Here is a 26,053-nt window from a genome sequence, read left to right on the forward strand (position 1 = left end):
GAAATTATGTAGTGTGCCTATTCCAGTTTAACTGTTCTGTGGCCTGAGGAATGAGGATGATTAAAGAAGCGGCATAAAGGGTTTTTGAGGAGCTGCAACAGCAGATAGAATGGAAAGCCAGACACAGTGGTTTTGAGCTGTGTAAGCTTGGGGAGGAAAAAAAGGAATCTCCAAACACCCAAAGTTATAACCTAGTAGAATTTCTTTTTCTTCAGGAGTAGGGGTGATGAGCCAGGATTTGGTTGGCACAGGGTCATGATGTGCATCCTAATGGTGTTGGAGCTCTCTCTGGGATTCTGCAAAGAAGAAAGAAAGGGAAAATTGGGACCAATGTACTCCTTGAGGTGCCAGAAGTGGCACTGGGGTCTCTTCTTCCCCAACTGCCCTAAGGCTTTATGCTGTGATAGATTTAGGGAAATGAATGTAACTGCTGTATTTGTACTTCTCCTGACATGGGGCTGCTTAAAATAATCACGGGTCTCAGGAAACCAAAGAGAGTCTGGCAGCTCAGATTTATCTTCTAACTCGAGCAAAATGAGAGGGGTCCTTGATTTGGGCTGGCTTGTGGAGTGCTTCTGGGGGATGAAATGGTTTTTCATTTTATGGCAACACAGAACCACTGAGAAGAGACAAATCAGTCCTGTCCTTCAGCAAACTGCTGTGTTTGATTTACTTCATTACAGACCAACAGTCCAAAGCTTCATCTGACTAACAGAAATAATACTTATTGAATGTGTACTGAACATATGTTCAGTGCATATTGAATATGACACCATTGTTTCTGCATTCCTTGTTCCCAGACAAAGGATGAAATGTTTATCACTTGGGCTCATTTTAAGTATGATCTATAGTTTCCAGACCTAGAAGGACAGTTTCTTATGGCTGTGCACCTCTAAGAGAAGTGGTGTGTCTTTAAATGGTTTAGATCTTCACTTAATGTTTGTTACTCATCATTTTGTAGAGTTGCTCCCTTTCAAGCTTGTGTCTCACTTGAATGACTCCATTTTGGGTGCTGCTGTCTCATTCCTGGGCTGGCACCAACCCATGGTGGTCCCTGTGTTTTTGTGTCCCTGTGAGAACACGGTGCCACAGAAGGATTATTGATAATACCAAGATTCCATGCATTTTACAGGCTGTTTTACATTGTGTCACAAGGTCTCTTTGAAAAGGGCTCTGGTAAAATTCTGCTGAAAATAAAATGTAATATTTCCATAGGAGGAGGATGCATAGGAATTGGCTGCACCTCAGATACCTTCATGTCTGCTCTCTTACCCTTGAGAGCACACAAAAATAATTTGGTGCTGTTTTTTATGTTTGGCGTTTGGAAATGAAACTAGGAATTTCTCTTCAGATGAGTCTTTTTATTTATTATTTTTTAGTTAATTTAGGTGTGCTTGTGCAAATGAGTAGCACAGGGGTATTGGTCTGTGTGGCTGAGCCACCCTCACACTGCAAAGCAGGCTTTGCAGGATGGATTCGTTTCCAAGTGTGTGTTCACTTCTGTAACACAAATGGCATAAATTCTTGTCTAGGGAGAAAACCACAGCCATGCCATCCTGCTCTGGAAGCCATAGTGGAATGTCACATCTCCTTTGGGAAAGGCAGAGGCAGCCTGAGAGCTGAGGTCTGTGCCACCAGCTCAGGAGCCAGCGCTGCCAAGCCTGACCTGCAAATGTGAATCCTCACTGTGCTCACCAGTCTCTGCTTTGGTTTTCCCCAGGAGCTCTGACTCTGAAGAAGCATTTGAGACCCCGGAGTCCACTACACCTGTCAAGGCACCACCTTCACCTCCACAGCCTCCCCCTGAAGCAGCAGCAGCAGCAGCAGTTGTTGCAGACGTAGCAGAGCAAGAAATAAAACCTCAGCTGCCTCTGGAAGATACAGGTAATGAGTGGGACACGTTACTGGGGGAGGTGAATATGCAGGGAGCTGTTTCTCTAAGCACTGGCAAGGAATTAATGCTAATAAATTGGCTTCTGGAATATTAGTTAATTACCCATGCAGAGAGGAAAAACTCCTGTTGCCTTCTGGAGTAATGGGGAATCTGTACATAGCATTTGAAAAATACTAAAGAAAGGAGGAGCCATCTAGAAAAAAACTTTTGAACCAAGCTTCTTTTTCTAGGATCTTTACAGAGTCAGATGAGTAGAGAAAGGAGATGTAGGTTGCAGATGCAGGTACCTGTGTGAGCACTGTTAACTATAACAATTAACAAAATGCCATTTTCAAATGTGTTACTGAAATAGGAGGTGGTCAAAAAGCCCTTTAGAACAGAAACACCAATTTTATAGGAGGAGCACAGGGCTATGTATGTATGGTATACATATGTGAAAATTGGTACATAATGGTAAAATGAAATCTTTAAAAAGGGAGAATTGTGTTTAAAACCCAAAGAAATTCTTTCCCCCAAAAAGTGTTCTTTGTTCTCCAGATTGAGTAATGAAATATGAGGGAGTAGAAAGCATGCTATTAGCCCAAAATAGCTTTGTTTGGGCTGTCAGATGACAGCTGAACAGCTTGAGACTGAATTCCCCATTATGCTGTCTTTTTTTCCATTGCAAAGCCAAGTCATCTTGATCACCTGGCTAAATTGTATGCAGATAATACTTCTCCCAGCATTCTAAAGTTCACTTGTATTGTGTTTGGAAAGAGTTGTAGCATCCCACCAAAGGTCTCAAGCCACCTACAGTATTTCTGGGAGTTACGCATTAAGAAATGCTGTTTAGGATTTTGATTTATGATAGGTTTTTAAGAAGCTTCAAGGATTTTCTACAAACTGATTTCACAAAATAAAAAGTAAATACTGAGGTACCCGTGTGCTTTAACCTTTCTGCTGTTAGAGTTCCCTCATCTCTGTAGCAAAAGTTACTCATTCTACATCTTTTTTCCTTTTTTTAAAATCTTTGGCAATCCCATGATTACAAAATAAGTGCTCAGGGAACAAAAGAACACACATGCTGAACAGGGTTGGAGTGTGCTTTAAATTACTGCAGTAGATTATCTTCTAGCCCTTGGTTACACATGTGCCCCCCTGGCACATGTGATTCTTGTCTCCTTCCATCCCAGTTCCCCCCTCCTTCTTTTTCAGATCTTTCTGAAGAAAAATGGGAAACTGAATATAGCCATTCACAGCCAGTGTGAACTTTATTGAAGGCCATTGGATGGCAGAGGGGAAACCACTTCATTTGCAAATCAGATTGTCCATGGGAGGAAAGTTGCAGCTAAGTGACAGAGATCTGTTCAGTGATCCAGAATGATGCACAACAGTTATACAACAGGGGAATTTATTGGAGAGGAATAAGATGCATAATGCAGAAAAAATCCAAATGTAGGAGGGCAACACAAAGCGTTCATTTGTTTTGGAAATCTTTAGAAGAAATAAATAATAGTAAGGCTATAGTTTAGGTGTTTAGAAATGAGAAAAGTTAAACATTTGGTACTTTATAAACTGCTTGAGTGTCTTGTAGTTTATTTATTTCCTAAGTTATGCATGTTGCTGCAAACAAATAGAATGAATCCTTTCCTCAGGGCTCAGAGGCATTGAAGCAGAGTTCCTAGATGGCACCATACAGCTAAAAACCAGGTTTCACTAGAGAAGGAGTGAGGAATATGGGCAGCTGGAGAGCCTGGCACAGGGAGAGGGAGAGGCAGCAGCATCCTGCTGGGCTCCTGGCTCAGCAGCCACATGGCTTTGTCTTCACATGGGATGGGTGACAGAGCGTGTTTGGGTGGAAGGAGGAAGCACAGTAAGTGTTTATGGGATTCTTTCATCTCTAGTTGACAATAATTACTTATGCAGATGGCTGCAGTTGTGTTGCATGATATCATTAGCACAGCAGCTGGACCCCACTGCTGGAAAGGCAAGAGGAGAGTTTTTAATTAGGTTGACTTCAGTGGTCTCTCAGTAAATATGATGAAAGGGAACTGAGCTGGACTCGAGCTGGGTTTGTGCCAGCTCCTGGTGGGGTAAAACCTGCTGCATGGCTCTGGTCCATCAGCAGCAGAGCAGAGGAGGGGAGTCAGTCTGAGGGCAAGTCTGGAGGGGAAGAGGAGCAACAGAGCTCCTGAGCTCTGAGCCCCAGGAAGTGCCACCAATGAGTCCTTCCATTCCTCCCTAAATAATTCTGGGAAACATGGGTTATAAACTCAAGACAAATTGGAGCATTTGAGGTTGCAGTTATTATTGTCATTATTTTAAATTATTGTTACTTGTCTCCTCAGCTTCCCATAGCAGTGTCTTCTTGTCCCTTGTTTCATCCATCTGAGCACCAGAATGTCCCCCAAGCCCATTCTCCCAAATACTCTGGTTTTGGCCAGGAATTTCTGCTTAGGATCTTTCTGTCATCCTTACTGCCTTCCCCAGATGATGACTGAATTCAGATTGTATTCATAGGGGAAAGTGAAGCTGGAGTCCCCTGTCTGCATCACAGCCCAACAATCAGGATATGGGGCACCTATATTTGAGTCCTTCTGGTGCCAGGGAAATTCGAGGTCAGGCTTTCCAACAGAAACATTGTAGTCCAGACAAAAACAAACTAAATTTTTGGTATGGACAGCATTTTTCTTCACTGCTTTTCCTCTTGAAGCCTGATATGGAAAATTTGAAAAGAAACTTTTGTATACAATGTTAGACTACATCTTAAAATAAATGACAAAAGTATTTTTACAACACTTTAAAAGTGGTACTAATTGATTTTCTGACATCAAAGGGTTTCCATAACAAGAAGGAACTTGAAATAAACCATGTTTCAAAATTTCTAGTGTAAGGCAATTCCAATTCCTATATGCTTTTGGCATTTTTTTCCTCATAACATAGTAACTGGGTGCATGTTGTATGCATTTTTCCAGAGGTTTGCATTTGTTTGCTTTTTCTCTAGAAAACAGAACTGATACTCAATTTCTTCTATATTTGCTTTTTACATCTGTTTAAATGTTATTGCTAGACCTGTCAGAAGTGTGTTTCATTTTGTTACCAGTTCAGGAATGTTAAGGCCTATTTTCAATTTATTTGGGTTCTCTCTGCTTTAGAGATGCTTCAGCAAAGTAGCCCCTTGCCTTGTCTACTTCTGTAAAAAAGTAAAAGAAATTTGTTTTGTTTATTAATGCACACATTCTTACAATACTTTATTCAATGTTCTCAAGCACAGGGTGGGATTCTTGTAGTTGGGCTTCAGTGATCTTTCTGGGTTCCTTGCAACTCAGCATATTCTGTGATTCTGTGACTTTCTGGAAACTTCTGGTTCTTCCATAGCAGGTGCTAGGTGAAAATGCCAAGTGTTAAATGTGCCATGTAACTCTAATATTTATGTCTCATCACCTGGATACAAGAAAACTGAGTTTTACGTTGTTAAGTTTGAGTTTGGGATTTTTTTTTCATAGTTGATCCAGTCAAAATGTGGCTGAAATCAGAGAAATTTCCCAGTGGAAGGAGCAGAACTTGGACCTTCTTTTTTAATTAATGAAATTGGAGGTTTGAGGAGCTTGCCTGTCTTTTTATTGCAGTGTAAGTTCCTCAGCTATTTCTTGGAGTGCTTTATAAAACTTAATATCTTCTTGTGGGTAGCTATTACCAATATAAATTGTGGGTGACTCAGTGCCAACAAAAGGCATAAACCTGATTTAAAATGTTGTGCTGCTCTCTCTCTAGGGCAAGTAAATCCTGCTTTAACCCCCATAGCTGGTGTTGTAGTATGTTCCTTTGTAATCAAACTGCATTTTAATAGAATACTGTAGTGATACTGAGTGGCTTAATTTTGTGCTGTAAAAGGACAAATGTCACAGCTCTCTGAATAGGCTGTTAATGTCAGGAACGTTTGGTCTTCATGGCTCTGTGTAGTAATAACTCCTTGAGTACCATTTACACCTCCTGCTCCAGCAATTCTGCTGCTACCAGGAGTGAGGCAGTCCTGTCGTAAAGCCAGAAGAGGCTGACAGCAGCATTTCTCTTCTGTCAAGAGCCGTGTTTGCTGAGACAGTTTCACATCTTGTTTCATAAAGAAACAATAAAAATATCGAGCAGCACTCTGTAGAAATCTGTACTCTTGATTAGAAAGGATTTGATGAGGAGGAAGTCGTGAAATAAGCAGTTAAAGAAGATTAAAGCCTTGCACTGTGTGCAGCACACAGAATTGCAATGCTGCTTTGCTGGGAGTAGCTGCAAATCCTTGCTCGTTCCCTTTGGGTGGTGCATCCCAAACCTCAGCCTCTTGTTTACAGTCCAAGTCCTGCAGGACAATGGTTTATTTTATTTTATTTTACTTCGTTTTAATGCATGCTTATAACTACTTTGAACAAGAGCCTCAATGCTGTTGAGGGCTTTGAGGTAGGCTGGAATGAAAACAGTGCATAACTGCAGATGATTCCTTGTTAGATCCCACTTTGATTTCATGCTGACCTACATTTGTACTCCACTGGCATCCCAGTGTTTATTGTGATGTATTCTCCTGAAGTGCCTTCCATTCTCCTTTCAGGGTGAAGGGGACAGATTAGGCTAATGTTGGAGGTCTGTATCACTCTCTGAGTGCCCTTTAGCAGGACTCCCATCAGTGTCACCAAATGATGTGAGTGAAGTGAGCACCAGCCTAATTAATGACCTCTCAGCCAGGCTGAAACCAAGCCCAAACCAGTGGGGATTAAGGAGAAAAATAAACTGTTCTGAAGTACTGCCATGCTATTAGCATTCATTTAGCAGAAAAAAACACATTAGAATATTATTTTAATTGATGTATCCTAGTGAACTTTCACAGTCTTAAAAGAGAAACGGCACAGCTGTCATCCCTTTGACAGTCTCTGGAAGTACATGGTGCCACTTTGGGAAATGTGTCCAATTCCCTTAAATCCTTTTCTGTGCTCTAAACCCATAAATAATAATCTTTGCAGTCTCTGTGCAGACACAGAATTTCTTCTGAAACAAAGGAAATTTTTTTTTCCCTTTTCTCAATCCATTCACAGCTTCTGACTAAAATAATAATTGATTGTCTGTATTGCTTTTATGAACAGTGTTAATGAATGTAGCAGGGCAAAATGAGAGTTATTCTGCAAAACATGTCAGGATTGGAATGAAAAGGATGAGCAGAAATGGCTCTGAAATCGTTCAGGGCTGAGCAAAACATACAATTTGTTTGACTATTTTTCTTTATAATTGCATAATTAAAAAAAGATGACAATGTGAAGAAGGCTGTGTTGCTTCAACAGGAAACACGGGGGCATTTTGCTCCTCTGTGAGAGCTGTGAGAGCTGGCTCAGCCCAGCCTGAGCTGGGAGCTGGAGAGAGCTGTCCCAGGTCTGGGATACCCCACAGGGACACACAGGGACAGAGGTGGCTGTGGTACATTCAGGTCAGACTAGTACAGTCACAGCAGGAGCAAACCATATGCAGGATTTGTAAAACATTTGCATAATCAACTTAATGAGCTGGAAGGCAGCAAGGACCATCACCTTCATGCTTTTCTACCTCTCTATTTTCTTATTTTTTGTTACTCATTCTTTTTCTACTTTGTCCAATAGTTGTTATATCCCAAGTGAAGAAACTTTTGTAAGTAATTTTTAGAATTCTGTTCAATACAAAAACCTTTAATTGCAGTGGAAAGCTGCTTGGATTAAGAGTTTTAACATAAATCTCTCTAAAAAATTTTCTTCTCATCAACAAGTTAGAACTACACTTGGAAAAACCTGGTTTAAATAATCTGTAGGGAGCTTTCTAGCTTTTTAAAGGAAGATTTTTCAACTGAAAATATTTGTGGAGTTCTCTAAATGACCTTTTTTTTTTTTTACCTTTACCATAATTAATTTCATATTAAGTTCTCAATTATTGATGTCTTATTATAAACTTGTAATTATTGACTGCTTAGGGCAGAGAAGCAGCACTGATGAGTTGTGGAGAGGAAGCCATTTTCCTCTGGGTAAAGTGGTAAAAATAGCACATGGGAAGTAAAACTTAAGGTCAACATGTAGTTACTGAAACACCAGTCAATTTACAGAAGATTTACTTCATAAGAGCTATGACACAATTGTGTGAACTCTCCATAGTAGTAGAAAATGGGAGTAAAAATGTGCTTTATGTGCAGTTTTTCTGGTATTTGCAATATTTAGTGTATGATGGTAATACCCATCTTCATAAGTGAAAGTTTAGAAGAGGTGCTTTAGAGGCTATTGCAAATACATATTTTGCCTTTTTGTGAAACTTGCCTTGAATCCTGCTCTGGGGAGAACAGATCTGTTCTTCCTCCTAATCTGGTTCGTATATTGGAAAAGTCACTTTGGTTTGCTTAGTCAATTCGTATAATTTTAATGCCTTTTTCTTTTACTTGCAGTAACATTAGATTATAATAAAACCTTCTAAAGTGCGCTGATTTTTCCGTTTGCTCCCTCAGGACTGTGTTCAGAAGCTGAACCCGTAACCGATGTGTCACACACTGAGCCGGTTCAGGAGAGCCCCTTCCGTCCCCCTTGCCATTCTTTCTCCACTGTCTTCGATGAGGACAAGCCCATAGCCAGCAGTGGAACCTACAACTTGGACTTCGATAACATTGAGCTGGTCGATTCTCTCCATGCCTTAGGACCGAGCTCTGCAGAGCCCAAGAATCGTGACCCCAAAGCAAATGTCCGGAGAAAATCCACGGATTCGGTCCCAGTTTCCAAATCCACGTTGTCTCGGTCTCTCAGCCTGCAGGCCAGTGATTTTGATGGAGCATCTTACCTTGGCAACAGTGAGACATTAGCACCATCAGCAGATGTGTACGGTACTGGTTCCAGCAGCGCTTCCAGTACCCTCAAGAGAACGAAAAAACCCAGACCAGCTTCCTTAAAAAAGAAGCAGTCGGCCAAAAAACCTCTGGATGCTCCACTGGTGAAGGAAACCCCACAAGAACCGCCTGAGCTTGGCCAAGCAGCTTGTGAGGACAAAGCACCTGAGGTGAAGGCTGACTCAGCAAAGCCCGAATGTACTGAACCTTCCAAAATCTCTGCTGAGAAAGAGGAGGCCCCGCCTGTGCCTGAAGGATCCGAGCCTTCGGATCCGGACCGTTTCGAAGGGATTAGTGCATTTAGCTCCGGAGGCAGCAAAGTGCAGAACTCTCCCCCTGCCAGCAGGAAAACGCTACCTCTAACCACGGCCCCCGAGGCTCTGGAGGTGACTCCGCCGGACACCGGGGGACAGGAGGACCCTCCCGTCAAAGCGGTGAGGCTGGAGTTTGATTATTCTGAGGAGAAAGGGGGGAGTGAAGACCAGCAGGAGAGCGCTCCTCCTCCCAAAAAAGCAGGGAAAAAGCCTGGTGCTAAAATGCCGCTACGGAGGCCAAAGACTAAAAAAGTGGTGGAGAAACTTGACAATGCTCCAACCACCCCGACCAAGTCGCCCACTGATCCAAACGAAATCCCCATCACGAAAGGCTCTTACACTTTTGATATCGACAAGTGGGACGATCCCAATTTTAACCCCTTCTCATCCAGTACAAAAATGCAGGAATCTCCCAAACTGCCTCAACAAACGTACAGCTTCGAGCCGGACATGTGTGAGGACTCCATTGACCCTTTCAAGTCTTCTTCTAAGCTAGCCAGCTCGCCTTCCAAATCTCCAGCTTCCTTTGAGATACCAGCCAGTGCCAACGAAACGAACGGAACGGAAGGAGACAGCCTGAACAAACCTGCCAAGAAGAAGAAGACGCCACTAAAAACGTAAGTTAAAGGGCAGAGTTGTTTCTAGAATAGAAGCAGCACATCCCTTAGCACAGTTACACAGCATTTATAGCTGCACAGAAAGAGGGAGGTGATGTTGGGTGTTGGTAACCACAACTGGAATCACACTGGAGGGCTTTTCCTGCTCTCAACCTGTTTCCTCAATAATTTGATATTTCCAGAACTACCGAGCCACATCAGGCAACTGCATTTTTCAAGTGTTTGGGCTCAGCGTAGTTCTGAAGCTGGTTAAATTGTAATTTTATCAGTTATGTACCCAATTTTCTGTGACCTCCTTCTGGGAAGTTGATGCTGTTTAAGATAATCAAAGTAATTACACCAGCACAACTATTTAATGAATCATTGTTTTTGAGCGTGGGATGTGAAATAGTGACAGTGAAAGGCAGTGACAAATCCCGTATTGCAATCAGCAGGAAGATGGTTTCATCCTGTGATTTATGGTATTTAAAAGAAAATAACCTGGAACAGAAGAGTGCAGCATTGAAATTCTTTTTTTTTAATATATACACATGACTAAGAAATGTGAAAAAATCCCTTTTTATGAGAAAGCTTACAATTATGTATAAAGTTTAAAATATCCAAAACTTCTATATGTTAGGGAAATATCCATCTTTTAGACATGGGTGACAAATTCCAGGATAAATTTTCTATGTTGCTGTTAGATATTTGGTTAAAAACCTCTATGGCTAGTTGCTGATTTGCATGTTGCTTTATCTGTTCAGATATGGTTGAGTTAATGGCCACTAAGTTTGTGTCCCATGTATCTGAAATTGATCTCCTGAAGAAAGTATCTCAATTCATGTTCCTTTATGGTTTAAATGTTCTAGCTGACTAACAAAAATGGGAGTAAATTTTTTAAATGCCAATTTAAGATAAGAAGATAACATGGTTAATGTAAAGCAGTATAAAAGCTGATACAGGGTACAGGGTGAGATGGAGATTATTCAGATTTTTCTCTACAGGGTGAGATAATTCAGATTTTTCTGAATAGCCTCTGCCTTCTAAGCTTCTAATTCAAGTCCTTTGTCAGATTTGCGGAAGCTTGTGTCTTTATTTTCTTTCTAGGGGCATTTCTGTCTTATGGATAGTTTAGACCACTGTGTTGTTGAGTTGTTTTCTTTGGGAGAGAAGCCTATTTTTTCTGGTGTTGCTACTTTTTGCGGTTTACCTGAAACTTAGTGGTAAATGACACATTTTTCCAAGCCTGCCGTCCAAACTGATTTGGTCCAAACCAAGAAGATTTAAAAGTCAGACAGCAAGACAGGAACAATTTGAATCATACTGGGGAAGTGCAGAGGGAAATTTTAGTATCAGCAGATCTTTAAGTTTTTGCAGCCAGGCAGAGTCTCCTTGTGTCTTCCAGTAGCTGGAGTTGACAGACCCTCAGAGTGGCCTCTTGGGTTCTCCCATCTGCTTTGAATATCAGAAAGAATTCCAAAGCTATTAATTTAGGGGGGAAATGAGCTTACAGAGAGTTTGCTAAGCCACATTTGTCCTTGAAAAAAATCCATCACAGGAAAACCCTGTCTTGGAATCACAAAGTTCAGTGCTGGTGCTTATCACGGTGGGGAGGTGAAGCTCCCCCAGCTCAGGGCTCACAAGCTCTGGGGTCAGGAGGGCTGCAGGAATTCCCAGCCCGTGCTTGGCACTGCTTTCACTGGGTTGTGTTGTCTGATGCTCGCTGCAGCACCATAACCTACTTTTTGCAAGTGGTGCTTTTTTTCACAAAGATGAGACTCTGCATATTAATAAACCATTGCAACATGCAGCTGTGGTACTTTCTAGAAGAAAATTACCTTAAGGCTTGAGAGGGGATGCCAGTGGCAGGAGGTTTTGTTAGCCCTGTTGAGGGGTACAGAAATCAAACCCTATGAACCAGTTTGAAAATGAGTTCCTCATGTGGAAAGACAGTGATTTCTGTATGAGAGGAGAAGAAGTCAGGCATGAGTTTACACCTATGATGAGCTTGTACGTTGAATCTCAGCCATGTGATCAGTCTAATGTGTGTTAAATCAACAAAAATAAGCAATTTTTGTTCTTGAATGAAACTGCAAGGATCTAAGCATTGATCTCCCTGTGAAAAGATGAGGTTTTTACAAGAGATGTGAGCTCGACACAAATCTGCTCATCTCCCCCAGTGCTGAGCTGCTTGGAGACAATCAGACTGCTCAGGTGATGCTGAGCAAAGAGCAGCTGATGCCTCCCAGAGCCAACTCACAGTGATGAGTAAAAAGAAGTGGTTTGTAGAGATCCTGCTTGTGCAGGCATTGCTCTGGAAGGCCTGGGATGGCTGCAGGCTGTTTGGAAATGGAAGGTGCCAGCTGTCATGAGCATTGCACGTGAGGAGAGATCAGCAGAAGCTGCCAAGCTTACAAGTAAATGAAAACTTCTCTTAGGTTAAACTGTTCGGCAAGGTTTGGTTCTGCTTGGTGGAAGCCAGTTTGCTCTCTTAGAACATCTGGTTAGGTTTTGGAGAAAGCCAAACCAGCTGAGATTGAAAGAAATGTCATTTTGTATCCTGGCCTGGGTAAATGGTTAGAAATGGTCAAGTAGCTTTTTCTGTGCTGTCACAACACATCAGCAAATGTGACAAAACCTGGAATAACTGTGCCCTCTCCTTAAGCTTAGCTGCCATTCAGGAACAGTTTTGCATCTCATATAATAACAAATACTGTGTTCTGAAAAGCAATCAGGTAGCCTTCATCAGGGAAGGCAAGGACAGTTAGTGTGTTGAAAGGAAATTAACTTGAAGGTGTCAGCTTTGAAAAATGTGTTTTGTAAGATGAAAGCATTTTAAAAGTATAACATTGAACTAGAAAACATTGAAGTACTTGATGAATTTTTTTTTCCTTGTGTATTTCACAATAAAAAGTAGGGGTTAAGATTATACAGGTAGAAAATCTGCATGATCAGATTGCCTTAACACATTAACATTAACAGAGTATTTGTAGGTTAATCTTTTTTGTCAGTTCCTTCTGTCTGTCTCTCTTTTCTTTGTCTTATTTGTCTTAGGATGGTAGAAGATGTGATGTCTGTATGTTCTCTGTTGTAAGTAATTCTAAGCTAACAATTCAAATTTCCTCTTTGCTTTATGGGCTTTTTAATTTTACTTATTTATTTTGCAGCATGATCAGTTATTATTCAGCATGAAGCTTTTATGTTAGTGATTTCACTTCACTTGCACATATGAAAGCTATATGACTGTGATTGAGTTTGCCTCATTATCTGTTGCCTATCAAAGAAGATCCTCATTTAAAAACTATAGAAATTTTGTATCATTGAGCTGTCATAAAATATGACAGTTTTATTTCTACCACTGAACAACATTGTGCAATCAATTCTTTGTAAATACTGCATAAAATGCTTGTCTTTCTTGAAGGAAAAAGTTATCCTAATTAATTCTGTCATCATAACTGGATAATTAATGACATTGAACACACCAATATTCAGCTGCCCAATTTATTTTCCCCTCTAGATGTGGTATTGATTTACCCTCTGCCAATGGAAACCCACCATTAGAATTTCTGGTGTCAACCTTGCCATCATTGATCAGGGATGAGCTGGTGGGCAGTAATTTTCACCACTGCATCTCTGTTCAAACATAAAGTCTTCATCAGTGAGTTGGCTAGGGTGTTTTTCTCCCTTTTGTAGCTAGTAACATCAGTGGATTGAATAACTCTGGCAATGTGCATCAAGAGAACAGACAGATAATAAGTCTATTCCTGATTAGAAACTTAAGCCAATTTTTAGCCACTAGTGAATAAAGGCAACATTCATAATTACACACCATCATGACATAATGTTTGTTCTTCATTCCTTTTGCTTAATTGAAACCTGTGGGATTTTGGAGGGCTACAGTGTCCGTGCTCCCAGTCTGCACTGTGAGGTGTCAGGGGAACTGGAAGCAGAATTGCCATATTTCCTGTTGTATTTGTTTTTAAAAAGGTCTGTTGTGCCCATTTGTAATGACACAGCTCATTCTGGCACCTGGGCAACGGCATCTGCCTCAGATGGTTTTATATAGTTCATCTAAAGAAAACCAGGTTTTTTCTTCCTGTTTTTTGGGGTCATTGGAGCCTAAATTTATCACAGTTTTAATTCTCAGGTAAAGGTGTGGGTTAGACCTAATTTTGGGATGTGAAACTGAAGCAGACAGAAGCTGAATCATTTCCACAGGACCCTGGAGGGTGCCTGTGGTGGAGCAGGGATTTGAATTGCAGCTGAATTTGAATTGCACTCTGTTCTGTGAATGTGTCAGGAGCTAGCATGAAAAATATGGCAATCCTGCTGTTCTCAGCTTTGGAGGGATCGAGGCCTGTTCCAAGTGCATGACCAAAATATGTACCCATGGCATGTTTCTCTGTGGTGCTGCTTCCTAATGGATGGGATCTTAATGCAGAAGGGTTTGCAGAGGTTGCATTGTCTGTGGCTGTCTCTTGCTAAGTGTGAAATGACCTGATTCTTGCTGCTGTTACCATATTAACAGTTTGAACTTTATTTTCAGTGATACATTTAGGGTGAAAAAATCACCAAAAAGATCCCCACTATCAGATCCTCCTTCTCAGGTAAAGTGATGCCTTATTTTAATGCATATAATTCCTGTCCTTGAAAGGGTAAAAAGAAGGAAATTGTATTAATTTAATTGGAATTGTATGTTTAATAACAGAAGATATTTTTGTTGTAGACTTTTACTTTCAATAATAGAAGAGATTTTTGTAGAGAATATATGCATATGTCTAAGTATAGCACATTGGGCTATTACCATAAAGCATCACCCTTTTGTCCTCTAAAAGTGTGTACACAATATATAGTAGATCTAGTATTTTCTCTGGGAATTCCAGCAAGAGTATTAGCTAATATACTTTGGAAAGCCCTGTGTTAAGATGGAGTAAGAATATGAGCAAATATTCAGTCAGTTGTCTGAAAAACAAGACTATCACTATCCACCCTGGAATTTTTAGATTAGGAAGTAAGAAACGAAATGCACCAAATTGGTGGGCTGGAAGGGAAACAGAAATAAACCAAGTGGGTTGATCTGCCAGGAGCACGTGTTTGGATAGTTTGATTCCGTGTTGCAAACTGCTGGCAGGTGGTTTTCTTGGAAGAGAAGTTAACAAAAGCTGCTCTTCCACAAAGGCCTGACTGCTTTGATGTGGCACAGCTCCTTCCAGGCTGCTGCTTCTCTTCCTGTTACCCATCCTGCTTTTTTATTTGTGCTGCTTGACAGTGTAGAAGTGAGGAGAGGGGAAAGGGTTCATGTCCTCGTGGACCTACAAGGGTTTGCTCCTATGAGGGAAACCTGAAAAGTCAGTTTTGGTAGTCAGACTTCAGTGATGGGTGATGTGTGCCACTTGTGTCAAGTGCCTAACAGATTTTAACAGCTCTGGATATTCTTTCTTCCCTGTTATCAAAGCAGCTTTGCAATGCAAGTGTTTATCATCAAAGAGCTTAGTTATACTGGGAAAACTTGCTGCTGGTAGAGTTAGCATTTCCCATTAAGTATTTTATACAGCACTGCAGCAGAGATTACAGAATTAAAGAGATGGCTCTGGCGGTGCAAGGGAATTCAGAGATGGAGCTGTTCCATGTGTTAGTGAATGATAATGGAATTAACTGGCTCTTGCTTGCTGCAGGATCCTACTCCACTGCCAACTCCAGAAACACCTCCCGTCATCTCCACGGTGGTTCACGCCACGGATGAGGAGAAGCTGGCGTCCTCCGTGACGGGTCAGAAGTGGACCTGCATGACTGTGGACCTGAACACAGACAAGCAGGACTACCCACAGCCCTCTGACCTGTCCACCTTCGTCAACGAGACCAAGTTCAGCTCTCCCACAGAGGGTACTGCTCCAGCCAGGGGTTTGCTGAGAGAGGGGGGTTGGTTGGGACAAGGATTTGGTTTGGCCTGTGCTCTGCTGAATGCAGACTCTGAATAGGGAGCCTTAAAAATGCTCTCTGGGCCATTCTGGGGAGCTGAATGTAAGACCCCAACAGTCCAGCCTTGAGTTTTCAGGAAAGAAAAGATGCTTAAAAGGAAATGAGAGGGTCCTTCAGAGAAAGGCTTTTGCTTCCTTTGTGTGATTACTTGTTCTTTGTGGAGCAGTGTGTTCTCTCAGTGCCTTCACAGGAGAATAAGGTCTGATATTGCTCCAGAGTAACTGCACTACTGATTCGGCCTGAGCCTGTTCTTAACCTGCATGGGAAAAGGTCCCATCTTAAAATTCTTCTCAAATTTTCTGTACTGCATTAATACCCATACCATGCCATCCCTCTTCCAGCTTCCTGGGCTCCAAGTATCTTCATGCATGAAAGTCTCCATGACATCCCCTGTTTAAGATAGTTACCATTCATATTTCCAGACAAAATTCCCTACTAGATCAACTATAAATGTTTTTCCTGCCATACTTTCCTATGAGCAGCTGGGAGCTAAAGCTAGAAGTTTCTGTTTAGAGAACTGTCATTCCAGGTCTCTGAAATTTGGAAGACATAGAATGAAGAAAATTTGTGTGTGGCCTTCCTTGGGGCTACCAGAGGGAATTCTGCTTTGCAACATCTGCTCCAAAGGCAGATGTTCAGCTTTGTGGGTGGGAAGCATGTTTGAGTTTAACTTGGCTTAAGCTTTTTCTTCTTGATTAGAATTCATTTTTTTTCCCCCAGCCTTTCAGTCCCTGTCCCAGTCTACAATTAATCTATTTTATACCATTTTAAGCAGGGTCTAAATTTATGCCCGATTAAAAACTTTTAGATCAAAAAGTTTACAAAAAAAAGTTGATGTCAAAAAGTTTGACAGTCACAGTGCTTTTGTTGATACTCGTGTGCTTGTGTGCCCTGGGCTTTTTGGAAATCTGTTGAGGATTCTAAACAGATAAATATTTCAGTCTGGATGAATCCATTTGGCTTCATTGTCAAATCAAAAATTTTAGACATTGACTTCCCTGTATTTAAAAAAAATATCTTAAAGAAACACTTCTAGAAAATAAGCCCCTCTGAATCTGAGAGAATGGAAACTATATGGAAGAAAATGGAACAAAAGAATAGTGAGAGACCCTCTGAAACAATCATTTTAGCTTTCAAAGTGGGTAGAAGAAAGTGAGCAAAGCTCCTAATTAAATGGTAATTGTCTTGTCTCATGTGTGCTACATGGAACAATCAGGGTTTCAGATTACACACTCATTATAATCAACAATGCTTCTGCTTTTCACATCTCTTAAAAATAATAATATTTTGCCCTTGACAGTCTTGCTCCTGCAGCTTTGAGAAATTTCTGAGTAATTTGAGGGCCGTTTCTCAGTGTAGATATTTTTACCTGTCCCAGACACCCATGTGTTACCCTGTAACCTAACACTACTTCTGTACAGATACAGCCCAGCTCCTGAGCCAGCCAGTGCATCCAGCCCTCATCTGTTTCAGGCACTGCCTGTAGCTGCTGCCATTTTCCTGTTGCACAGACTCGAAATAAGCTGTAATTATTAGCAGAAAATTCTGATGTAATCTTGCAGCTATTTGTAGGAGGAGTTGAAGGACATCACTTAGTAAGTCTGTTATATGTGTTTATAAAAGATAATTATCTTGCTTTTGGGATATCCTGGGCTTTTCTGATTTTGCATATATAGAGATAAGTAGAGCCTAAGATTTTGGAGGGGAGATGATGTCTGAGAGGAGAGGAGGGAGAGGAATTGTGCTGTAGACTCCTGAGAGCAGTGAGATGAAACAAACTGCGCTTAGCCAGCCGCGTCATTCCTTTTGTTTCTACTTGGACTATTTCCATCTGTGTCCTGCCTTTTCTTTTTTGTCAGCAGTGAAGTTAAATGTGTGTTGTCCCAGCAGTCAGTTTGGATTGGGATTGCAGAGCTGCTGGCAGTGCTGCAGGCAGGTGGAGGATCCCTGTGGCTGTGCCAGCAGAGGACAGTGCCTGAACGTCTGCTGCCCCCAGGCTGCCTGGACACTCAGGGGTTTCTCTCTGGAGCATAAAGCTGCTCCATAAATGCTCCTGATGCACCTCACTGGGCTCTCGGTGGATACATGGCATACTGAGAGGCAGTTTCTAAACACTTGCTGCTGTTTCCTGGGTTTTCAGGCTTTCTCCTGCAGTTCAGCTCCTCATGGGGGTTTGAATTCATCCTTCCAGTTTGGGTTTTGCTTTCACTGGGGAGAAAAGTGAATGAGAAAGGCTGTTGCTGGTATCTGACACCAGGAGGTTGTCCATCCTGCCTGGCTCCCTATTTCCATTAAAAACAGGGTGCTAGGAGTTTCAACGTAAGGAGCCTGCTATTACAGCTTTTTCTTCACTTAAAAAATTTATTGTGACTATCCCCAACCAATACTGAGGGTTTATGGCTCCTCCTCTTCAGTGGTTGGCAAAATACATAGCTTGCAGAATTACAGTCCTTGTGCAGTGCTTTTTATTACTTAAAAAAAAAATAAAAATCAAGCCTTGTAAGATCACATTGAGCCCTGTAAAACTTTCTAGATCAACAAATCAGGCTAGAGATTCTCTTCAGGGTTGTTTGTTTTTAAACATCAAAATTTTAATGGTGGTTATCATATTCCTAATGCAAGTCCTACTTTTCAAAAGCTGCCCAAATCTAGAAGGATTTTAGCACAGGATTTTATCATAATGCAAATGCTAGTGTGCATTTCCTTAGGATTTATTTATAGTGGAAATCAAATTACAAGTGGTTTATTGAATTAAGTCGTAGAAACAGAACAAAGTACAGCATTTGGACAAATTAATTATGCGTTCAATTTTAAATTAAGTTGTCATTGTAGGAAGTTTGCTTTTATTTGAGTGCAGGAAGGTGTATCTCTTCTCCTGTGTTAGATCTCTCTGCTTCTGTATCAACTACCGGGTGACCATGGACTGGAAAGAAATGCTGCTTATTCCCTCCAGTGTAACTGAGAGATTAGAAGCAGAGAAGCAATAAAGATTTGCATTTTTATTACGTTTTAGACTTAGGGTTCTTTGTAAATCTTCCTGCCTTAGTCTCTTTCTCTGAAAACAAAATGCGAGAACAGCCCCATAAGCTGGGCTGATGCCTCACCCCTGGCTCATGAGCATTCAGGTATTTTAGATATCTTTTTCTCCAGTGATAGCACAGTAGTTGTTCTGAATTAAGAGTGTGATAAACATGAAGAAATAAGAATTCATTTTTCTCAACAACTGTTAAAAGCTGTTTAAAAGAAATTGGCATCAGCATTGCCATTTATTGAAAAAATGTGTTTTCTGTGATAACATGATAGGGGAAAGTTGTCTGTACTCTGAAATTACTCTGAATCCTTCTTAATATTCTGGTCCCTGGGGCAAATTAAAAAGCTGAATTTTTTTCTGGTTCATTGTTGAAAATGAAATTGTCAGGTTCATTGTTGAAAATGAGTGAATATTAACTCACCCTTTACTTTCTCTCTGTATAATATATTTTTAATATGTCATTGGAAAGTATTGAGCAGAGTGGGAGTGGTCCTTGTCAATGAGAAGAGCTCTCATTTACTTCTGAAAAAAAATCATGTCATGGCATGTATTAACACCTCTTTTTTTGTTTCTGTTGCAGAATTGGAATATGGCAACTCATATGAAATAGAATATATGGAGAAAATAGGCTCCTCTGTGCCTGTAAGTTCTCACCTCTATTTCCATTCATTTGCATTCCCCTGTCATAATATACTATCCTGGTAATGCCCTCAGCCTCACCACCATTTAAATTAATTATAATATGCCTGCAGCAGATTTGCAAAACCAGTTCCTTGAAATTGGCATAACTGGGCTAAATTGCCTATGCTTTGTTGTCCCGTGTCCTGTAAAGCTTGTTCCATTTTATGATTTCATTTCTAAGCTAGCATCACAGCAGTTCTTTCTGGAGATTCAAAGCCAATCAGTATTTCCAGCAGTGCAGAGTGCAGAGCTGTCTACACCAACTGCTGAACTATTTAAGAAAGTGGGAGTAAAAGTTTGAAGGAGCTGGAGGGAATCAGGAGAGAAATAGAATTAGTGTGAAGTCTGGAGTGCAGCACTGTACATTGTCACTTGTTTCACCTTTTTTTTAGTCATAGATTTGATAGCTTGCTTGGATCCAGTGAGGGGATATCCACTGGGGACATTAGGAAAATCACTCAGGTGGTGCTTAAAGCAATGAGAACATTCAGTAGATATTTTAGTAACACACTCAGCCAAGGGATACCTGATAGATTTTCCGCCTCACAGAACTAAAAATATGATTAACTCCAAACTGGGAGAAGAGCCACTGCAAAGAGTGAACTGTTTAGGTTTTGTTCTTTCATGGTTTCTTCCTGGGAGGATCCATCTCAGTATCAGCATTACAACCCTCTATTATTAGGTTTCTGTCAACCCATTTGCTCACTAAAGGCTTCAGTGACCTGAATTAGCTTTAAATGGAGAATGCTTGAATTGCTTAATGAGTTTCTCTTTCCCTGTGGCCAGCAGGATGACAGCACCCCGAAGAAGCAGTCCTTGTACCTAATGTTCGATGCACAGCAGGAGAGCCCAGTGAAATCACCTCCCATCAGGTTGTCTGACTCCACCACCCCGTGCTCAGGGTAGGTCACTGGGAGCAGTGCAGAGCCTGTCAGGGGAGTGGGTTCCCCTCAGAGCACGTACACAGTACACAGGAACTTCTTCCTCTCTCTGCCTCTGTGCTGCCAAGTTATTTGTTTAAAAATAGATTCCCATCTGTGTACACATATGATAGAGAACAGAGGGCAAAGAGACATAAGTTTCATGATGGAATAAGGACATGTATTTCTCCTTCACATTCTATTAGACACGGTGGCAACTGTTTTAGTGGACAGTGGCCTCCTACTTAAAGCTTTTTCCTCAGATACTTAGGTAATTTTCACATTAATCTAGAAATCTGTTAATTGCAGTTTTTCACTTGGCTTTCCCTGGATACATTTTTTGAACAAGGGCTCTTGTTCATAAGACCAAGATGTGGGAGTTGTGTTTATTTCCAATAATTTTGCTTGTCAGGGACATCTGTTCTTCTTAGTACTGAGTTGTGTTTTGGGAGAGAGGCAGGTCACAGTGAGAAAGGGGTAAAAAGACAAGTGAGAAATACCAAAGAAATGTGACATTTCTGATGGGACTGGTTTTATTTTATCTCCAGTGCATTGTTCTGATATTGCAAAGTGTTAAAAGATATAGTGATATAAATTTGAGTTGAAGCAATGTGCGTATAAATATATTTATATATATACACATACACATGAAAGTGATGAGGTGGACTTGCTCAGCTGTTACCAGAAGCAGAATTGTGAAGCCTGAAAACATGCACACAATCTTTTCCCAGGTCAAGTTTTGAAGACCCTGAAGCCCAGCAGTCCTCTGGCATGAAAATACCACACCCAGCTTCCCGAGTGCTCGCTGCCAGCCAAGAGGCACATTTACAGTCCCCTGACAAGGCCAAGCAGAAGGACCTGGAGCCCATGACTCTAGGAACAACTCCAGAGGCTATTGAAATCGTGAGTCCTGTATAATGAGAGTTTGGGAATCATCTTCCTCCAGAAAATTTGCATTTTGCTTTTGGGCCGAACAACTTGAGCAAAATCTCTGTTGCTTATTCAGCCTCCTCTTTACCCTTCAGACATCTCCTGAAGACTCCTTTGTCTCTGCTGATGCTCTTCTCAATAGGATATCTAAGAAAGCCTCAATATGTGATCAGCCTGAATATCTAGATCCTGACCTAGCAGAAAAGAACCCCCCAGTATTTGCTCAGAAACTTCAGGTTTGTAGCAGAAATATAAATGTCACTTTGCTTTCTGTTTGTCCATACACAGGCCAAGGAATGCTTTGCCTCATTCAAAGGGGTGGAGTGGAGGGAGGCTTGGAGAGGATGTGGAAAAGAATTAAAATAATTATTTAATTCTTTCCAAAGTAACTCTCCCCTTTCAAAGACTTGAGGAACAAAGATACTTTCATTTAACTCATGTAATTCATATAATACATAACCTTAAATTTCATCAACACCTGTCCTGTACCTCTAATGTAGGTATTTTCCAGAAGTCTTTTCAAAGCAAATTTTTTAAGCTTGAGCACAGGACTTGATGTATGGAGAGTTGTCTTGAGTGGCCTTAGTAAGTCTGTATGTATAGATTCATTTTTTGACATTCAGGACCTAATTCTGCTGAAATGAAAATCAGGCTTTGTTTTTCTTGTAATTTCTCTAATGCAGAATTTGACATGGTTTCTTCTAGGAAAAGCAAAAGGATCTGCAGAGCAGTTCTAAATGTCAGGATGTATTTTCTGGAATATTTACAGTGAAATTTTAAAACAGCAAAGGTTGAACTGAGACCAGAATGTGGCATAAATTCACATAAAATGGAAATGAAAGGTGTCTGTGATGGAACAGCTTTAGCTTCAGAAAACATTTCTTTTACATGAAGTATTGCTTATACTGATCACCCAATAAAAATTATTTTTCTGTACAGCTGTGTCAAAACTAACCAAGCCCTGGAGTTTTGCATCACTGTCCTCACCATGAGAGGAATTCGGGGTGTTTGTCACCCAGGAATTGTCCGAGTTACACGTTAGAATTTAACAACCCATTTTTGAGTGTGCCAAACATTTCTTACCATGTTCTTACTCCATTTTTTTCCCTGTGGGGGACCCTCCCCCTACCAAACCCTTGGACAGGAGGAGCTAGAGTTTGCTGCCATGAGGATAGAAGCTCTGAAGTTAGCCAGGCAGATTGCCCTCTCCTCCCTGCGCTCCAAGGTACCTGCTTTGTGCCTGCCCTGTGTGTGTGAGTGCTGCTTGTCCTGGGGGGACACCAGGAGCATGCTGGCAGCAGAGCTGACACACAAATGCTCTCACCCCACTCACACCCCAATTAACAACAGGCAAGAAGCAGCAGCAGTGTTCCTGCTGCAGTAGACGGATTCTGCAGTCCAGGTGGCGTTTGTCGTTCCTCTGAAGCAAGATTTGTCCTAAAACCTTTGATGATGAAGAGTACCAGACCTGCTTTGGCCATAAGGACATTCTGTCTTCTGGTATTTTCAGCCTGAAGCCAGACACCTTTGACCCTCAGTGTTTGGAAGTGAGGAAATCAGTCGACCTTGCCCTCAGGCATCTGAAGGAAGGGAGTGCAGCCGGGTTGGAAGGGCTACAGAGCTCCCAAGGAAAAAAGCCTCACAGCACAACGTGTCTTTATTCATAAAGATCTAAATCTTACTTTTTTCATTGCTACTTTCAGGTCCTGCTGGCTAGTTGTGCCTCACAGTGATGCTTTGCTCTGCTGTAGGGTTGCACGTGGAACTCATAGTGCTTGGAAAGTTAAAAAAATCATTCCATAAATGTTAGTGGCATTTTTGGGAAAGGGTATCAGCTGAATGGGATGCTGAGGGGATGGCAGTGTCCTGCTGCAGTGACACATTTCATTCCAAATGAGGAGAGTGTGCTTCTGACATGTCCTTCTCCAGTGACCTTCCTCTTGTACTGTTCATCAATAGGTCAGCAGAAAATCTTTGCCCAATCCTAAATTGTCTGGAGTTCATTGCATCACAACAGCATTTGGGCTGGTTTCAGGGTAGAATTTCTTGGTGCTTTAAAGATCAGTTATTAAGTAGCTACTTCGTAAAAGTAAAGATTTTTTTAAGGTTAACTGTACTCCTCTGAAAAAACAGTGATCATATTTGATTTATTTCACATACCTTAAATAGCCCACAAGCTACCTTGTTTCTGCTTTGCTTTACTAAGGTAAACACATGCCTCACAGATTTAAGAGTATTTTAAAGTATGTGGTTACAATTTTTTATTTAATTAAGAAAAACATGCTGGTGTCTTCATTAGAAGGACTAACCAAGCTGAAACCTGTAATGAACATAAAGAACAAAGGAGGAAAAACAAAAATAATTTTCCTATATGTGACTGTGTCCCCTTACTCTGCTGCCCTGAGTGTCAGGTGTTGGAAGAGAATGATGTGAGATCCTCTCTACCTCATTATTCTCTCTCAAATTCCTTGTCCTCCCAACACTTTTGCTGGAACATGCAGGATTCAGGCCCTCCAGCATCAGGAAACACCTGAGATGAAACACATAATATTGCATAGATGCTCTTCATGGGTTATACAGAAAAATCTGCTTAAAGTCGGCATTTTTGCAACCAGCCAACTGTTCAGAAACTCTCAAATTGTACTATTTTAGATGGAAGAGAATGCCTTTGTGTGTTTGTGAATACTTGTGAGTTACCCAGGGGAGATTGTGAGGTGCAGAAGTTTTACAGAATGTGGGGGTTACTTCTTAAATATGCTGTTCAGCATCATTACAGCATTTTGGTTTTTTGGAACAAGTTTTGAGCTCCTTAGAACTTAGAAATGAGGAATTGACTTCATGTGACTTTTGAGAAAATATCATTAGTCTGTGTAACAAAGGTAACAAAATGATAAGCAAGAGGTGAGGAGAGAAAACAGGCAAAACAGAGAACTGACAGCAGTTATTGATGATGACAAAGCCCCATGTTGGGCCAGGCACAGCAATGCTTGTAGACCAACACCATGGGTGTCATGTTAGGCTGGGAAGGACTTTTGTCCTTGCATGGCTTTGCTATTTCAGTGTTAATTTAGCCTATGATGACACCCCTTGTGACCTACAGTGACTGGTGGCCTGGATTAAGTAGAACAGAAACCAGCACATGACTGCAGTGACTTAAATTTGGATGCTCCTGGCAGAATTCCCTTCTGGATGGCTGGCCTCTGTTACTTTCTGAATGCTGTATAATTACATTTAACATTTGCTAAATGGTGACTGGATTAGTAACAAGAATAGGATGATAAGTAAAGACAGAAGCACTTGTTATGACAAATTAGATCACCTAAAATAAAGAATAAATATAAGCACCTTGTGCTAGCACTAGGAGTGAGGAAAAGGGTGTGCAGTTTGTTGTTCTCAGGCAAAGGAGAGTTATTTGGCCAGTCCCAAATTTCTTGTCACAGACTTAAACTACAGCAGGACCAGTCACCTACTTTTACATTGCCAAGCATTTCTAAATGTCTCCCATTGTTGAGGTGAATTAACTCTTTTCTGTTGAACAGAAAAGTCTCCATTTGGGTGTTGTGAAGTAATTTTTTAGCAGGTGCAGCTTGAGGAGGATTTGTGTCCAGCGCTCTGGGTGCTGAGGTGATGGAGAGTGGGATACTGAGATGAGATCCAAGGAAAATTGAAACTGAAAAAGGAAAGGCATGGGCAAAAATGGGATTAGTGCATTACAGCTTTGTGGGCTTCTCATGGCAGTGGAGGAGGATTATTTCCTTCAAACAGCAATGCCATTGATTTTAGCAAAACTTTCCAGGCATAAAACTTCTGCTTGGACTTTCCTTGCCTTTCCATGTATTTGCAGGCACAAGTAGGTCTCACTTTGCCTGCACTGACCTGTTTGCTCGCACATCAGTTTAAAGAGTCCATCATTCCAGGCAGCATTCCAAGGGCTTGGAAAGGGCAGCCTCATTTCCAGCAGGGCTAAACATACATTCCTCTAATTGCTGTGATAAAAACTAGTTTTCATTTTCATTCCATTTCTCTATTTTCTTCCTCTGTGACCTCCTGGAAATGAGGTAACTGCAGCTGGTTAATAGATGTGCATTTGTTTCCCTTCTGGTCAGATATCTGGTTTCTGTGAAAGGTGCTGGGGATAGAAGTGTGTTGAGCTCACAGATATTTACACTAAGATTGCAGTGACCTACATTTTTGTAGTAATTCCCCTGAAGACTAATCTTTTTGTGCAAGGTTTAGTGACTTACAAATCCCTGTGATGATTATTACCCCAATTAACTGCTTACCTTCTCAGCAATTAGGTGTTAAAGCATTATTATGAGGTTATTTTGAGTAATACCATCATCCTGTTGGTCAGGTGCTGTTATTTTCCCAGGGTAGGAATATTTTGCAGGCAGCAAGTAACAGTTACTGAGTTATATGCATCAGTCAAGAGCTGTGTAAAATTGGCTTTTAAAGTAAAGCCATGATGACTTTTACTTGTTTCTCCTGCCAGAGAGCTCAGCTGTGGCTTGTGCAGGGTGTTTTCAGAGTTAGGGCAACGCTGGTTGGGCCACTACCACGGGCATTTCTGATCAGTGGTTAAATTCCAAGAGGTTTAATGGTCATTTTTGGAAATTTTAAGCTGTTCTGCGTGTCATTATTGCTATTGTTTTGTACAATTTTCTCAAATGTAAAGAGAGCTAGAAAAAACATAACCGTATTAATGATCTGTTGTGCACTATATAAAAATACCTACAAATACATATTGAATGCTCTAAATAATTTTCTTTAAAAATTGTCATCCTCCCAGCAGTTACTTCGATGAGTTTTTATATGAGCTTGAAAAACGTTTGTGTTTCTCCTTGGCACAATGAATATT

At 41.0% G+C, this 26,053-nt stretch overlaps 1 protein-coding gene across 9 annotated transcripts in view; it reads left to right on the top strand.

The window, feature by feature from the left end:
* The window catches only part of TACC2 (transforming acidic coiled-coil containing protein 2), a 125,838-nt gene that overhangs the window by 85,540 nt on the left and 14,245 nt on the right, over window positions 1-26,053 (top strand). For 2 of the 9 annotated variants that reach the window (XM_021529303.3, XM_077784727.1), the window contains 10 exons: window positions 1,721-1,884; window positions 8,373-9,675; window positions 12,709-12,744; window positions 14,201-14,261; window positions 15,330-15,537; window positions 19,245-19,306; window positions 20,132-20,247; window positions 20,997-21,168; window positions 21,291-21,431; window positions 22,340-22,420. In XM_021529303.3, coding sequence (XP_021384978.2) covers window positions 1,721-1,884; window positions 8,373-9,675; window positions 12,709-12,744; window positions 14,201-14,261; window positions 15,330-15,537; window positions 19,245-19,306; window positions 20,132-20,247; window positions 20,997-21,168; window positions 21,291-21,431; window positions 22,340-22,420 — 2,344 coding nt within the window. The remainder of the gene's footprint in view (window positions 1-1,720; window positions 1,885-8,372; window positions 9,676-12,708; window positions 12,745-14,200; window positions 14,262-15,329; window positions 15,538-19,244; window positions 19,307-20,131; window positions 20,248-20,996; window positions 21,169-21,290; window positions 21,432-22,339; window positions 22,421-26,053) is intronic. The other 7 variants (XM_077784728.1, XM_021529311.3, XM_077784729.1 and 4 more) reach the window with 7 other exon arrangements.

The sequence above is a fragment of the Lonchura striata genome, chromosome 7 (genome assembly GCF_046129695.1).
Source record: "Lonchura striata isolate bLonStr1 chromosome 7, bLonStr1.mat, whole genome shotgun sequence".
NCBI lineage: Eukaryota > Metazoa > Chordata > Aves > Passeriformes > Estrildidae > Lonchura > Lonchura striata.